At 40.5% G+C, this 18,109-nt stretch overlaps 1 protein-coding gene across 4 annotated transcripts in view; it reads left to right on the top strand.

Moving 5' to 3' along the window:
- Positions 1-18,109, top strand: part of LOC126475223 (uncharacterized) — a 179,072-nt gene that overhangs the window by 102,680 nt on the left and 58,283 nt on the right. For all 4 annotated transcript variants that reach the window (XM_050102891.1, XM_050102889.1, XM_050102890.1 and 1 more), the window contains 2 exons: positions 4,230-4,379; positions 11,137-11,263. In XM_050102891.1, the coding sequence (XP_049958848.1) occupies positions 4,230-4,379; positions 11,137-11,263 (277 nt within the window). The remainder of the gene's footprint in view (positions 1-4,229; positions 4,380-11,136; positions 11,264-18,109) is intronic.

The raw sequence follows: 18,109 nt of genomic DNA, 5'->3' as shown, positions 1-18,109 counted from the left end.
AAGTAGTCAGAAGCACTGGTTTCAGAGTAGTTAATGTCTAATACAGTCAAAATATAATTTCAAAAGAAACAGAAATATCTGTCAGCCCTGGAAATATCAGTGTTTCCTTTATCTTTCATTACTGTAATGAAAAATAGGTTCATATGGCTGATTCCACAACACACATTACAACAGTTGAAGCATCTACAACTTTCCATTTCTGCAGGTTGATTTCTAATGCTGGAATTTCAATAAATCCTGTTGTACCTTCCAAATCATCACTCAGTTTTCCTGGTTGTAGCATTACTCTGCGTCCCGTAGCACACAAACACAGACAATTAAATTGTTCCAAATAAGTTTTGCGCCACTTGCATATCTGTGAACAATGTGGGTGTAGGTTCCCAGGGAGCAGGCGGTGAAAGAATAAGCTCTATAGAAATTATTACTTTACTGTAAAATAGCAACAAAACAATAACCAACGTAAAGGTATTGTTTAAAATCTGTAAAATCAAAACCTACTCAGAGATAACATTCAGTACTGTGTTGCTCCAGCCCACACTTTGTTAGCGTGGAGTGTTCACAAGATGGTAGAGATATTACTTATCAAAAGGGCCTGTAACCTACAGCTCCAGGGTTTCCAACGTGGAAGGTGGTTTCCTGTGATGGCATAATTTAAATTGCAAGTGATCTGAAGCATAGTCACTTAGGTACATGTTAGCAGATACAGCAGTCTCATTTGGTTGACTCCTCCCTCGTATAGGGAGATGTTCTGGAGGTGGTAGTGTAATGATCTCATCACCAAATATTGATCGTAAGGCTACACTTTAGACTGGAGGATTCTATCCTGACACTGCGCAGTTCATGGTAGTGACGAGAGGCATTTGCCATTAATGAAAGATATTGGCAGAAAACATAACTGACTCACATACATGTGGAACTGCTGGGACATCAAGCCTGATGCATTCATTGGTATTGGCACATTCCACTCTCTTCTATAACTGTACTCTGCAAGCCTAGCGGCCAGACGGAGTGTACTTTGTGTAACAGTCACTCCCCCTCTTTCCTCTTCCAGTCACATGTCATTTGTGGGAAGAAATATTGCTGGTAAGCCTCTGTGTGGGCTGTAATCTCTATAATTTTATCTTCACGGCCTTTTTGCGAGATATACATAGGAAGGAGCAGTATAATGGTTGACTCTTCAAGGAGTGTATACTCTCAGAATTTTGTCAGTAGAACATACTGTGAAGCAGAACACCTGTCTTGCAGCATCTGAAACTGGAGTTGACAGTGTTTCCATGACACTTTTGCACTTACTAAATTAACCTATAATGGAATTTGCTGCTGCTCTTTGAATCTTCTCAGTTTCCATCCTGTCCTCTTCTATGACAGTCATTAGACATCAGACAAAGCGTTCACTTGTTTGCAAAGAGTATCCCATGCCAATGAGCCAGGTTCCGTTTCAGATGTTCTCTCGCTAACGTGAGTCCATCACATTGTTGAGGTTTTGTGCTGCTCATAATGGGCACCTATGGGAAAAATAATTGTGTGGAAATAGTTTGTAGTGTGAATGTGTGCACTTAGGTTAGAAAAAAGCTAGTGCTTGAAAGCTAGTGTTTCTGTGCTCCATGCATCAATCCACTGTAGGCAAGTGATTTCCTTTCCTTTATTTTACTTCTATTAAACATTTTTTAGAAATACGAATGTCAAAAGAAGTGAGTGTAATTAAGAGAGTTCAGTTTAGGGTAAGAAGACCATCTTGTGTGTTCTAAACTAGTGACAAAGGGTAACTCAGGGCTTTGATTATGGTGCATGGGTTTTTATTGTGTTTGAATTGATGTTTCTTTCACATTATTTTGTTGAATTGTTTTGCTGTGTGTCTGTTGTTATACTTAAATGTCATACCATTATTATGTAATGAAACAGAGCCTTTTTGTTTGAAATGTTATTTCGTAAGTCCATTCCCAGGTTTTAAAGAACTAAGAGATCGAGTAATTTTCGTGGCAGAGTCAAAGGTCCTGTCGAGACTTATTGCATGGCCAATCCTGGCTTACAGTACTCTGCATCTTAAAAGTGCCATTTTGTAAGTGGCGAGCTGTATTCTGATGTATCTGTGGCTCACAGCACAGCATGAGATTAGGCTAAGATTTATCGGGCTGTAACATTTCAAACATGCCAAATTTTAGACACATTTGGCTTACAGGCCAATTTTTTATCTTGTTGAAAGAGAATTTTAATCTCCACTCATAAAATGGTTGGAATTATTGTAGTGTTGTTTTTATTGTAGTATTGTTTTTATCTGCAAGGGGGGGGGGGGGGGCTTAAAAGAGAATGCGCATTTGCAGCTTTGCTTGAATTTCAGAGAGGTACTCCATTAACAACTTGCACCAGTTGGAGACGGCTGTAAGGTATGTTGTTGTGTGCATGTGTAACAGTGACAATATCACATGCTGCTTAACATTATTCAGGCAAAAATGTGATTATAACAACAGTGTTAATGGAAAATCTTTGAAATTTAAGGAATGCAGGGTCTTTATGATAAGCTATTTGAAAATTGAATTTATAGTCATAAATAAATAGGTAAAACAGTAAGTGTGATTCGTAACTGATGTATGAAATAGCATTTTTCAAAATAATCACACAGTGGCACAGTTTTTGAACACTACCAGTATGGCTTCAATTAGCTACACAACAAACTTTTACCATGCAGACATGAAATAACGGAAATTGTTTGTCTTGAAATAGCTCATGATTCTTTATGGAGACAATCATCACTGTAAACTTTTATTGTTGTGGCTTGTGGGCATGACTTTGTATGGTCCTCATTCTCTGTATGGTCCTCATTCTCTGTATTATTTTTCTTTAAGTTTGGAGTTCATTGTGTGTTGGCACACATTTCAACAAGAAGATGATAGTATCTTTCAAAGAAGTGCAACTGCTATTTGTTGTGCATTGTGCACATTAAGAGATCCTGTTAAATGCTGATTATGTGCGAGTGATTTTTCTCTTTTCTGTTTATCTTGTTATCTTCCAGTAAGTGTTCTTAGAACAGTTTGTCATAAAATCTCAGAACTGTTTTGCCATTCACCGTGAATCTAATATGACTGTGTCCTACCCTCCCTCCTTTCTTTGCTAAGATCCTGGGTATGTTCTTGTGATGCTGCCAACTACTACTCAGTTATGCAACTACCATCCACCATTTCTCTAGCCATCTCAGTTACCGGATTCTTTTCCACTCCCAATAGTGTCAAGCCCGTGACAACTGACCCAGTACAGACTTCTAAATCAGAATAAGTTTGCAAATTCTTCATATGGACTTGCACCTCCCTTCTCAAGAATTGACCTCATGTGATCCTCCACAGGTATGTACAAGGTCCAAGGCCAAAAACTTATGTTACCTGTATTGTTTCCCAACATAGCTTCCTCTTAATCATTAGAGAATTTCAAGATGCTGTAATCCTTGAACATGGTGCCTCTAATAGATGCAGAAAACCCGGTATATGCTTTGTACATGCTGAAGGCCAGGATCAACACTCTTTGTTAGAGAAACCTCTCTTGTCATCAGGAAGAAAGCTCACCACTAGTATTGTCCACTATTTGCAACCTTCTTGATCTTGACTGTACTGCTTACTCAGTTGTTTTCCTTGGATCGCAAGTCATGTGGGATTTCTGGAATATAAGCTAGCTGAGCACTCAGCCAGGTAAGTGACCACACAGTTGACATTAATAATGGGGATACTAAGCACTGACATACTAGCACTGATGAGATTTTGTTCCATTAGAGCCAGGACAAGGAAAACTGGAAGCCATCAAGAGATAATGTTTGTTCCTGTAGGTTCATCTACATCTACATATGTATTCCACAAGCCCTAGTTTCTCTCATCTTATCTTTGTGGTCCTTATGTGAAACGTACATTGGTGACAGTGGAACTGATCTGCAGGTGGACTCGTGTACCAGTTCTCTAAATTTCCTCAATAGTGTCTTGCAAAAAGGGCATCGTCTTTTCTCTGTACGTCTCTCCCACAGACGGGGATGAAACATCAGTGAATAGTTTTATACTTTGAATACAGCCTTGCAGCCTGGAATTTTTAACTGTAGCACTCAACATTTTCTAACAGATACATGCCTTATAATTTGTGCTTTATATGTTAATTACGTATTGATTCTCACAAAAGCTTTTTCTTGGTTAATTGTTCTATTTAACAAATTAATTTTCATACCATTAATTTTACTTTTCATCTTCTTTATATAGAAAAGCACAAAAACAGAATATGAGGTACCTCTCGCTCAGATAGCCCTAGGGCAAACAGGGGATGCACAAATACAATTCTCTGACGTAAAGATCATTGTGAAACTGTGCATCTGTGATCGGAGAACAACACTGCATCATAATGTTTTTATGGTAAGTAATCACACACAGCCATTCAGCATGTGCATTACATTTTTGAGTGGTGTGCCATAGTTTAATTCTTGAGAACATAAGTATCATTCTTCTAGAGAGGATATATTTCGCCTTGGTGTCTGTCCATGCTAGTTGTTGTGGAATGAGTGCTCCATTCCACAAGACATTCTGCATGGCCATGTTCCGTTTGGGTGTTTGCTGATCTGTTGGTAACTGTGTTGCCGTGTCTGGCGTGCGCATGCATTATTTCTAGGGTTAATTGCACATATTAGCAACACAGTAATTTTCATGCACTATATATTAGGTGGTAATAATTACAGAACAACATAAAGAAGTAAACACTCATCCATATGTCATATGTTCGTATACACAATCGGTAACTACTGACACACTTGGAAAGACAAAGATAACTCCATTAATAAAGCCAGTAAAATAGAAACAACATACAATTACATCTGAAAAAAGCAATAGATGTTGTTGTTGTCTTCAGTCCTGAGACTGGTTTGATGCAGCTCTCCACACTACTCCATCCTGTGCAAGCTTCTTCATCTCCCAGTAAGTACTGCAGCCTACATCCCTCTGAATCTGCTTAGTGTATTCATATCTTGGTCTGCCTCTGCGATTTTTACCCTCCACGCTGCCCTCCAATACTAAATTGGTGATCCCCTGATGCCTCAGAACATGTCCTACCAACCGATCTCTTCTTCTAGTCAAGTTGAGCCACAAACTCCTCTTCTCCCCAATCCTATTCAGTACCTCCTCATTATTTATGTAATCTACCCATCAAATCTTCAGCATTCTTCTGTAGCACCACATTTCGAAAGTTTCTATTCTCTTCTTGTCCAAACTAGTTATCGTCCACGTTTCACTTCCATACATGGCTACACTCCATACATATACTTTCAGAAATGACTTCCTGACACTTAAATCTATACTCGATGTTAACAAATTTCTCTTCTTCAGAAACGCTTTTCTTGCCATTGCCAGTCTACATTTTATATCCTCTCTACTTCGACCATCATCAGTTATTTTGCTCCCCAAATAGCAAAACTCCTTTACTACTTTCAGTGTCTCAGGTCCTCATCTAATTCCCTCAGCATCACCCGACTTAGTTTGACTACATTCCATTATCCTCGTTTTGCTTTTGTTGATATTCATCTTACACTCCTGGAAATGGAAAAAAGAACACATTGACACCGGTGTGTCAGACCCACCATACTTGCTCCGGACACTGCGCGAGGGCTGTACAAGCAATGATCACACGCACGGCACAGCGGACACACCAGGAACCGCTTTGTTGGCCGTCGATTGGCGCTAGCTGCGCAGCATTTGTGCACCGCCGCCGTCAGTGTCAGCCAGTTTGCCGTGGCATACGGAGCTCCATCGCAGTCTTTAACACTGGTAGCATGCCGCGACAGCATGGACGTGAACCGTATGTGCAGTTGACGGACTTTGAGCGAGGGCGTATAGTGGGCATGCGGGAGGCCGGGTGGACGTACCGCCGAATTGCTCAACACGTGGGGCGTGAGGTCTCCACAGTACATCGATGTTGTCGCCAGTGGTCGGCGGAAGGTGCACGTGCCCGTCAACCTGGGACCGGACCGCAGCGACGCATGGATGCACGCCAAGACCGTAGGATCCTACGCAGTGCCGTAGGGGACCGCACCGCCACTTCCCAGCAAATTAGGGACACTGTTGCTCCTGGGGTATCGGCGAGGACCATTCGCAACCGTCTCCATGAAGCTGGGCTACGGTCCCACACACTGTTAGGCCGTCTTCCGCTCACGCCCCAACATCGTGCAGCCCGCCTCCAGTGGTGTCGCGACAGGCGTGAATGGAGGGACGAATGGAGACGTGTCGTCTTCAGCGATGAGAGTCGCTTCTGCCTTGGTGCCAATGATGGTCGTATGCGTGTTTGGCGCCGTGCAGGTGAGCGCCACAATCAGGACTGCATACGACCGAGGCACACAGGGCCAACACCCAGCATCATGGTGTGGGGAGCGATCTCCTACACTGGCCGTACACCACTGGTGATCGTCGAGGGGACACTGAATAGTGCACGGTACATCCAAACCGTCATCGAACCCATCGTTCTACCATTCCTAGACCGGCAAGGGAACTTGCTGTTCCAACAGGACAATGCACGTCCGCATGTATCCCGTGCCACCCAACGTGCTCTAGAAGGTGTAAGTCAACTACCCTGGCCAGCAAGATCTCCGGATCTGTCCCCCATTGAGCATGTTTGGGACTGGATGAAGCGTCGTCTCACGCGGTCTGCACGTCCAGCACGAACGCTGGTCCAACTGAGGCGCCAGGTGGAAATGGCGTGGCAAGCCGTTCCACGGGACTACATCCAGCATCTCTACGATCGTCTCCATGGGAGAATAGCAGCCTGCATTGCCGCGAAAGGTGGATATACACTGTACTAGTGCCGACATTGTGCATGCTCTGTTGCCTGTGTCTATGTGCCTGTGGTTCTGTCAGTGTGATCATGTGATGTATCTGACCCCAGGAATGTGTCAATAAAGTTTCCCCTTCCTGGGACAATGAATTCACGGTCTTCTTATTTCAATTTCCAGGAGTGTATATCCTCCTTTAAAGACACTGTCCATTCCATTCAGCAGCTCTTTCAAGTCCTTTGCTCTCTCTGACAGAATTACAATGTCATCGGTGAACCTCAAAGTTTTTATTTCTTCTCCATGGGTTTTAATACCTACTCCGAACTTTTCTTTTGTTTCCTTTATTGCTTGCTCAATATACAGATTGAACAACATCGGGGAGAGGCTACAACCCTGTCTCACTCCCTTCCCAACCACTGCTTCTCTTTCATGTCCCTCGACTCTTACAACTGCCATCTGGTTTCTGCACAAATTGTAAATAGCCTTTCGCTCCTTGTATTTTACCCCTGCAATCTTCAGAATTTGAAAGAGAGTATTCCAGTCAATATTATCAAAAGCTTTCTCTAAGTCTACAAACGCTAGAAACGTAGGTTTGCCTTTTCTTAATCTATCTTCTAAAATTAGTCGTAGGGTCAGTATTGCCTCACGTGTTCCCATATTTTTACGGAATCCAAACTGATCTTCCCCAAGGTTGGCTTCTACCAGTTTTTTCATTCGTCTGTAAAGAATTCGCGTTAGTATTTTGCAGCCGTGACTTATTAAACTGATAGTTCGGTAATTTTCACATCTGTCAACGCCTGCTTTCTTTGGGATTGGAATTACTATATTCTTCTTGAAGTCTGAGGGTATTTCACCTGTCTCATACATTTTGCTCACCAGATGGTAGAGTTTTGTCAGGGCTGGCTCTCCCGAGGCTGTCAGTAGTTCTGATGGAATGTTGTCTACTCCCAGGGCCTTGTTTCGACTTAGGTCGTCTTTCAGTGCTCTATCAAACTCTTCACGCAGTATCATATCTCCCATTTCATCTTCATCTACATCCTTTCCCATTTCTATAACATTGCCCTCAAGTACATCACCCTTGTATAGACCCTCTATATACTCCTTCCACCTTTCTGCTTTCCCTTCTTTGCTTAGAACTGGGTTCCCATCAGAGCTCTTGATATTCATACAAGTCGTTCTCTTTTCTCCAAAGGTCTCTTTAATTTTCCTGTAGGCAGTATCTATCTTACCTGTAGTGAGATAAGCCTCTACATCCTTACATTTGTTCTCTAGCCATCCCTGCCTAGCCATTTTGCTCTTCCTGTCAATCTCATTTTTGAGACGTTTGTATTCCTTTTTGCCTGCTTCATTTACTGCATTTTTATATTTTCTCCTTTCGTCAATTAGATTCAATATTTCTTCTGTGACCCAAGGATTTCTACTAGCCCTCGTCTTTTTACCTACTTGATCCTCTGCTGCCTTCACTACTTCATCCCTCAAAGCTACCCATTCTTCTTCTACTGTATTTCTTTCCCCCAGTCTTGTCAATTGTTCCCTTGTGCTCTCCCTGAAACTCTGTAGAACATCTGGTTTAGTCAGTTTATCCAGGTCCCATCTCCTTAAATTCCCACCTTTTTGCAGTTTCTTCAGTTTTATCTACAGTTCATAACCAATAGATTGTGGTCAGAGTCCACATCTGCCCCTGGAAATGTCTTACAATTTAAAACCTGGTTCCTAAATCTCTGTCTCACTATTATATAATCTATCTGATACCTTCTAGTATCTCCAGGCTTCTTCTATGTATACAACCTTCTTTTATGATTCTTGAACCAAGTGTTAGCTATGATTAAGTTATTCTCTGTGCAAAATTCCACCAGACAGCTTCCTCTTTCATTTCTTACCCCCAATCCATATTCACCTACTACGTTTCTGTCTCTCCCTTTTCCTACTATCGAATTCCAGTCACCCGTGACTATTAAATTTTCGTCTCCCTTCACTATCTGAATAATTTCTTTTATTTCATCATACATTTCTTCAATTTCTTCGTCATCTGCAGAGTTAGTTGGCATATAGACTTGTACTACTGTAGTAGGCGTGGGCTTCGTGTCTGTCTTGGCCACAACAATGCATTCACTGTGCTGTTTGTAGTAGCTTACCCGCATTCCTATTGTTTTATTCATTATTAAACCTACTCCTGCATTACCACTATTTGATTTTGTATTTATAACCCTGTATTCACATGACCAAAAGTCTTGTTCCTCCTGCCACCGAACTTCACTAATTCCTACTATATCCAACTTAAACCTATCCATTTCCCTTTTTAAATTTTCTAACCTACCTGCCCGATTAAGGGATCTGACATTCCACGCTCCGATCCGTAGAACGCCAGTTTTCTTTCTCCTGATAACGACGTTCTCCTGAGTAGTCCCCGCCCGGAGATCCGAATGGGGGACTATTTTACCTCCGGAATATTTTACCCAAGAGGACGCCATCATCATTTATCCATACAGTAGAGCTGCATGCCCTCGGGAAAAATTATGGCTGTAGTTTCCCCTTACTTTCAGCCGTTCGCAGTACCAGCACAGCAAGGCCGTTTTGGTTAGTGTTACAAGGCCAGATCAGTCTATCATCCAGGCTGTTGCCCCTGCATCTACTGAAAAGGCTGCTGCCCCTCTTCAGGAACCATACGTTTGTCTGGTCTCTCAACAGATACCCCTCCGTTGCGGTTGCACCTACGGTACAGCTATCTGTATCGCTGAGGCACACAAGCCTCCCCACCAATGGCAAGGTCTATGGTTCATGGGGGGAAGCAATAGATAGTGCTGCCTAAGTCTGCCTGTTGTCTCAAGAAGACAATGACATTTATACGCGGTAATAAGATACCATGGCAAATATCATCACTTTAAACTTCCAGGCTGATAGGCTGTGGTCGAAGTATAAAACTCTCCCCTGACGTTTCGTCTCTGACTGCGGGAGACATCCTCGGAGGGACAGCGGCCTCCGAGGATGTCTCCCGCAATCGGAGACGAAACGTCAGGGTCGAGTTTTATACTTCGACCACGGCCTATCAGTCCGGAAGTTTTAAGTGAAGACAATACTGGCCGTGAAAGCTTACGTTGTATGATCATGGCAAATATCAGTTCCTGTGGATTACAGAACAACTCGGAAACAGGAACTAGCACAAAGAAATCGTGCAGTGCCCACATTACGTGGCTAACCACCCAAATCAATTAGATCAGTCACGAGTTTCAGGAATTACCTTGTGTACTGCATCTGTGAATCACGAGCTCCGCAATGGAACTACTGTGTGTGGGAACATTATGCACTAAGTCTATCTTAGATGATAGAGTGGTGAGAGGCAAATCCATATTCATAGCATATTACGATTCTAGAGAAAGCTTTTTATAATGGGGAAATACACTCTTTGGAAGTGTGAAGGGAAGACGGATGAAGTACAGGCAGCTGAAGGCTGTCTGTAACTTTACAGAAATCAGACTGCAAATATCTATGAGTTTAAGGACAAGAAAAGGAACCGGTCATTGAGAAGGGAGTGAGATAGGGTTGTAGCCTGTTCCATGTGTTTTTGTTAAGAATATATTTCGTTTGACGTAGACAGATACATTGACTGTAACTCAGGTATATGCATTTAATGCATTATATTTTACACTTCAGAATGGCCACATAGGCAAAACCATGTAATAGTTAACAGTATAATAACACTTAAAGTTTGTTTAATCCCACATATACCAGCTAGTGTAGGAAATTTATATAATTCAAAAAACCAGTGAGAAACAATAATGGAAATTTGCTGGGTGGACCCATACGTAAAATAAGGGAAAACCAACCCCTGACTTACAGTGGATCGATGCATGGAGCACAGAAACACGCAACAGGAGATAGCATTTGCACTAGCTTTCAAGCTATAGAAAAAGAGATATTGCTTGAAGGTTATTGTGAATGCTGTTTTGTTTCGTGTGTTTCTGTGCTCCACGCATTGATCCACTATAATGTAGTGGTTTCCTTCCCCTTATTTTACATCTTAAACCAAGTAGAAATTCAGAAAGGGAACTAAAGTTCAGGGAGAGGAAATGAAAATTTTTAGTTTGTCAGTGATTTGTAATTCTGTCAGAAGCAGCAAAAAGCTTGTTAAATAAGTTTAAGATAATGGATGGTATGTCAAAAATAAAGTATCTGTAACATAAATATTAATAAAAGAAATGAGAGACTAAAAACATTAGATGAATATTGCTATTTTGGCACCAAAACTATTAAGGATGCCAGAAATGTTGTCACATTTAATATCACTATTGTAAAACATGTACTTTTTGTGTAATGAGTCATCAGTGCCACTTTTTTCTTCATTTATTTGTTTTGCACAGGATCTTCTACACCTCATTGCAGAAGTATATAGAATACGCTACGCAGTTCCACTTAAAGAATATCCAGGCTTAGGAACAAACTGTCATTTGCTTGCTAGTGAGATAGTTTCTCAAATGGAACACTGTGGTGAGTATTCCTCTGCATTAAACAATCTCTTTTTATTCATGTTGACATCAAAAATGCTATACATATGATCTTGTTCCCAATGAAGACAGCATTAAGAGCTATGTTATTCTAGACTTAATAATATAGCAATGAAGTTGTTATTTGCAGAATATTCCATTGGAACATAGACATGTTAAAAATGAAACATGAAGTACCAATGTTCCACTATAATACTTATTTTATATTTTGTTGCAAACTGGTTTTATTTTCCATCCAGTGCACCATCAGACGACTTAAGACTGAACCAACAGTCCACACAATATCAGCAAGAGCTTGTAGCTGTACAAAGATTGTCATCTCCTGTGGTGTGTGACGATTTAAAGAGTGTGCCTCTATACGAAAAGCTTAAAATTTCATTGCTTCAGTTTGACATGGGCACAAATTAAGAAATGTTATGTAATGATACACTGAATGTTGTAGACTCCAAATATGTGAATTTGGGCATTTGTTTTGTACTCATTTAAAATTGAAGCATTACACTTTTGTCTTTTTGTGTAGGTGCATAAGCTTCAAATTGTCACATGCTTGGAAATAGGTCTTCCTACATTTTATGTTACTTTGATTTATTTGTTTATCATAGTCCACTTTCTTGATGACAACAGTGCACTATTATGTAAAGAATTGCTTGTAAACGAATTTTCATGATAATCCATTTTCCTTTCCATGATTTTTTTTAAAATTATTCTAAACATTGAATTAAATTTATGCTGTTTATGTTTTTCTTATCTTTATTTCTTTCTACTATTATTGCTCTAACATTCAGATGGTACGCTCTCTGCATGTAGTTTTCCTGTGGCATCATTTTCCAGTCTCTTCCTTTAGTGTGACAGAAAGGGCCATAGGTTTTCGTTATTTCATATTGTGAAGTTTGATAAGAACAACAGTCTCTGATACAAATATTTGTTTATTGAATTACTGGTTTTGAATATTATGATGATTTTCAGATTGATCTGCCATGAAGTGAGCAGAGTAAACAAATAAAATGTATTTCCACAAATAGTGTCCTCATAGACTACAATCACGATAAACTGATAAACACCATGGCCCATAATGCTGGGTCGTCTCTGGTATACTGTGCTTACAACAATGTTGCAAACAACTGAGGGGACATATCCGCTAGATGTCACTGGCCGAAGACAGTTTGCTAAGGTGTGATTCTGCATAAAACTGGATACATTAAAATGCACTTTAAGATAGAGCTGGAGTTTTAACATGGCTTCCAAAGAGAAATATTAGTTTGAATTAGCACTATAAAGTTAATTAACAGCAATATGTAAACAGATAAAAAAGGCACAGGCACAGTGGGCATACCAAGAATGGATTTAAGAGGCCATGGATGATGTGAGGCCACAGTGTGAGGAAAATGGACAGAATCAGAAATACAATTGATGAAAGCTCTAAAGCTTGAACTGTGAGACTGTTGCGGTATTTACAAAATTTCATAACACTGGATCAGTCACTATGAAGATAACTGTCACCCTTCATCCATTTCAGTCTATCTTGATTAATTTTACAGTTGTTTTTATACCTACTGCTGTTAGCACTGTTACTCCACTACAACTTCAATAACAAATAATGCTACTGTTGTTGTTCTTGTTCTGGTCTTCAGTCCAAAGACTGGTTTGATGCTGCTCTCCAAACTACTCTATCCTGGGCAAGCTTCTTCATCTCCAAATAGTTACTATAACCTGCATCCTTTCGAATCTGCATACGGTATTCATCTCTTTGTCTTTCCCTACAACTTTTACCCCCGCCCCACTCTCCAATACTAAATTGGTGATCCCATAATGTCTTTCTCATGGCAACCAATTTCAGATTTCTTTTCTCCTCAGTTCTATTCTGTACCACCTCATTGATTACATTACCTACCCATCTAATCTTCAGCATTCTTCTGTAGCCCCACATTTCAAACGCTTCTGCTCCCTTTTTGTCTAAACTGTTTATCATCCATGTTTCATTTCCATGGACACTTCTGCAAATGCCTGCAGTAAAAACTTCCTTACACTTAAATCCATACTTGGTTTTAACAAATTTCGCTTCTTCAGAAATGCTTTTCTTGCCATTGACAGTCTACATTTTATGTCCTCTCTGCTTCGGCTGTCGTCTTTTATTTTACTGCCCAGCAAAGCTCATCTGCTACTCTTGGTATCTAGTTTTGTAATCTAATTTCCTCATCACCAACTGATTTAATCAAAGTACTTTCCATTACCCGTGTTTTGCTTTTGTTAGTATTCATCTTATGCCCTCCTTTCAAGCCACTGCCCATGCTGTTCAACAGCTCTTCTAAGTCATTTGCTCTCTCTGATACAATTACAGTGTCATTGGCCGATAATAATGTTTTTATTTCTTCTCCCTTAACTTTGATTCCTTCACCATTATTGCTTGCTCAGTGTCCAGATTGAATAACATTAGGGATAGGCTACAAGCCTGTCACACACCCTTGTCAACTACACTGCTTCCCTTTCACATTTTTAAATTCTTACAAATGCAGTATGGTTTCTGTACAAGTTGAATATAACATTTGATCCCTGTATTTTACCCATTTTACATTCAGAATTTCAAAGAGTGTATTCCAATTGACATTGCCAAAAGCTTTCGCCAAATGTATAAAAGCTGTAAACTTAGGTTTGCCATTCCTTAACCTTTGTTCTAAGATAAGTCATAGGGTCAGATTGCCTTCCATGTTTCTACATTCTCCAGAATTCAAATTGATCTTCAATACTAATACTTCTACTGCAGTAATATATTATAATGTCAGGGTCACTGACCCTTGGAGAACAGTTAAATAGTACATTGTCTTATGCAACTACACTATATTTCTCTTTACTGTAGTCTGAGATGGACACACACACACACACACACACACACACACACACACACACACACACACACACACAGAGTTTACTACTATCAGAATATATGTAGCTTCTCTCGACATTCCGTACCAGATATGCCACTCTATCAGGTCCAGCAATATTTTGCTGCCTCCAGACACTGAGTCTTCTCTGTCTTCTCTGTCTTCTTAGGTATACTTGAGGTTCCGTCCCTTCACTCTTCTGTTGCTGTGCAAAGCGATCATGGAGCTATCGGAATTAATTTGCAATCCTTAGGGCCAAACACTGGTCTTACTTGTCTCTGCTGTGGTGTTTGTGTCCAGTTGTAACATATTGCTTTTTCTGGGAAGTATCAGCTAAAGCATTTAATGTATCAAAGTTCTATTTTGTTCTCCTTCTTCTTCTTCCTCTTCTTTCGCTTCACCATCTTCGGGGTGCATTGGATCAATCATTTTTTTGGTGTGTGTTGTTCTTTTGTCAATGCCCAGTATTTCTTCATTCTTTCTGATCTTCTCTTCTTCTGAGATGATGTGTTTGGGTTTTTGTGTAGATTTGTCTTGGAACCTTGTATTTTCACCTTTAGTAATTAATTGAGCTGTTTGATTGATTAGTGATTTTTGCTGAAATCTTTAGTTCTGGTAGGTCTTTCTGAGTTTCTTCAGACCAGTTTAGTTTTGCTTTGCGGTTATGGAAAAACTCGAAGATTTGCACCTTCATATTTCCGTGGCGCAATGATTGTTCCATAAAATTTCGTATGTATACCATCCAGCCATCTTCAGAGCGAGCTGAGGTGACTGACACTCCGGCACTTGCTGTGTCGTTTTAAACCTGCGGACCGCGCCACTGTGCATGTGGCCACAGATAACACAAGGTGCCAGAGATGTCGATTGGTGGCAAAGACTTATAACAGAAGCATGAAATTAAATTTATGGCTGAGCGGTTGATCAACATGGTGATATCGATTTATCACTGTGAGCTGCGCTGTAGCGACGTCTTTGTGAGTTTATCATAGAAAGTGCCAGATTCCATGATTTGTCCGAAGCTGAAGTCACCATCTCTATTAAATTCACTGCCAACTGAATTTCGATTGCTTCTTTCACTGTTGAGTCCCAGAAAGATGAAGTCGATGCTAAAATTTTTATGTTATTGTATGCCATAGAGTGCCCATTATCGACGCAGTGCTCTGCCACTGCCAGTTTATTACATTGTAAGAGCTGAGTGTACTTGCAGCGTTTTGTGTATCTCTTGCATCTCTCAAGGAATGTACATGTCACCTAAATGATTTGTGAATGGCCACACTTACAGGGAATGTTGTAAACCCCAGGCATCCGAAGCACCAAATCATCTTTAATGGAACCAAGGAGTGCTGCTGTCTCTGGTGGAGGGCAGGAAATAACTTTCACTTTGTGTTTGCTGAGGATCCGTCCTATTTTCGATGATAGGCGTCCCACATAAGGCACTACAACTGAAACCAGCAGCGGGTATAAGGGATGCAGAAGAAGACACAGAAAGTTTTAAATCCATGGCTTTTCTTCCATATGTGGGAAGCCTATTGTCAAAAATAGGACGGATCCTCAGTAAACACAAAGTGGAAGTGATTTTCCGCCCTTCACCAAAGACAGCAGCACTCCTGGGTTTGGTTGAAGATGATTTAGTGCTTCAGAAACCTATACTCCATTCACCGAAACAAGAGACGTACTGTAAACACGGAAGGCGCGTGACCACAGCGTTGCCGTCGAGGGGTGTACAAGGCAGGGGCGTCAGAAATTTAAAAATGAAGGTCGTGTTTTTTATAATTTGGCACCTGAACATGATAAAGTGATCCGAGAACTACCTTCCGACACCTTTTTTTACATTACATTGAAATTTATTATCACTGAAAAATAGAAATATTTAAGCTTTCAGGAAAAGTTGTTTTTTCGCATTACTCTATATTTATCACGCCATATCTCCTAAACTGTGTGTCGCACAGCAAAATAATTTTATAATTGCCTTCAGTACTATATTTAGATGACGTCTGCAAATTTTCAGCCCAATAGAGTCAGTAATAGTGAAGTAATAGATTAAAATCTCACATCTGATGCAGAACTTTACCAAATCATCATCCGAAATATAGTAAGCGACAAACTTTTCCCTTTAAATTTTTTTGTGGAGGTGTAAGCGAGAAAAGTTTCAGAAAGGTTTGAATTTAATTTTGTAGTTTGTTCGAATGCGATGGGTGCAACCGTTTGTCCTTTATGAGCGATGCATTGTGCGGTTCACAGGCGCGGCGCTCAGTCAGTGTGGCCGTCTCAGTTGCAAGGTGTGAGCTCGTTAGTGGGTGTTGTACAGCGGCGATTTTGGGATATCTTAAGTTCATCTGTAAAGACGCTTGAAAGACTAGTTGTTAATTATTAGAGTAAGTATATGTGTTTGTAGTCATGCTGAGCATTCACTGTTTATGTGCGCATCCAATAGCATCGCATGGTTTCTTATTTTATATGCAGGGAAAACTGTTCTCAGAATTCCTCCGTACCACTGTGAATCAAATGCTATGTTTCAGCGAAAAACAAAACATACAAAATGCCGGAAGTTAACGTACTGCTAGAAGAAGCAGTAAGAACAGTGACTGCAGAGGATTGGAACAAGTGCATCCTCCATGTCGTAGAAAAAGTGAAAACTCAAATGTGGAAATTAGACTGCATTATAGAGGAGAGAGAGGAGCGGTTCGTTATAAACCTCAATGAAAACAGTTCAAGTTCGACAGAGTGAACCTTGTTTCGTCCTTTGTCATTATTATTACTGGTATTGTTATTAAAATTAACAATTAATTGTGTTTGAATGGAGCATTTTGTTAGCAACCTGAATGAAAATAAATCTGCTTCGACAGAATGAACTCAGTTTAACATATTTGTTGCCCAGGTTTCTCAAGGTCCGCTGTGACAGCTCGGCAGCCAGCCGAACGCCGCCAGCTGCAAAGCGTGCGCCAAGGATTTTTCCACACCCCTACATATCACGTGAACACCAAATACTTTCTCCGGAAACGAGCGTAGTCACTCACGTGACACTGTTTATATTTCGTCCCAGCTCTCGGTGAATAGACTTTAGGGTTCACAAGATCTCCTGTGAGTGTGGTTGTTCATACATCAGACAGACAATACGTACAGTCCATGGGAGACGCACAGAGCACCGCAGGTACACCCAAGTCTTACAACCTAATAAATCAATAGTGGCAGAGCACTATATTGACACTGGGCACTCTCTGACACACTATAATGTCGAAATTCATTTTCTGGGAGTTACTAGAGAAATAAGCAATGGAAATTCGGTTGGCGATGAATTTGAGTAATAGAGGTAGCAGCTTCAGCTTAGGCAAATCATGGAATCCGGCACTTTCTGTAATAAACTCACAAAGACGTCGTGATGGTGCAGCTCGCAGTGATTCATCTATATCACCTTGTGGCAACTGTCATAGATCTAATTTCATGTGTGCTCTATGATACATCTTTGCCACCAATCAGCGTCTCTGGACCTTGTGTACTGTGGCCGCATGCACAATGGTGCAATCCACAAGTTTAAAAGGAAGGAGCAAGTGCTGGAGCATCAGTCACCTTGGCTCACTCCGAAGATGCAGCCAAAATATTAGAAGTGAAATTTATGCAGCTGCATGCCCGAAATTTTATGGAACAACTCAAAGATTTGTTTGGTTAATCTGTTAAGAGTTCATTCTGAGAAAATGCCCATAAAAATGTATCCTCCTTTTTGGCATTGCATCTGAAAGTTTTTAGATTTGCTTGTAGGGAGTTTCATTTTTTATGTATACTATCTTATTACCTTGGACTTTCAGTTGTATGATTTTCCTTAAAATTTTTCTGCCCTTTATCTCAAGTTTCTCCATTTGGCATCTCAAGTTAATGTTTAGTGTTTCTGCTGCACACAGTGCTACTGGCTTAATCACTGTCTTGTGATGTATGATTTTGGGTCTCCTTTTTTA

The sequence above is a fragment of the Schistocerca serialis genome, chromosome 4, assembly GCF_023864345.2.
Source record: "Schistocerca serialis cubense isolate TAMUIC-IGC-003099 chromosome 4, iqSchSeri2.2, whole genome shotgun sequence".
Classification (NCBI taxonomy): Eukaryota; Metazoa; Arthropoda; class Insecta; order Orthoptera; family Acrididae; genus Schistocerca; species Schistocerca serialis.
The sequence above is the reverse complement of the archived record's forward strand: the minus strand, read 5'-3'. Positions and strand labels throughout refer to the sequence as shown.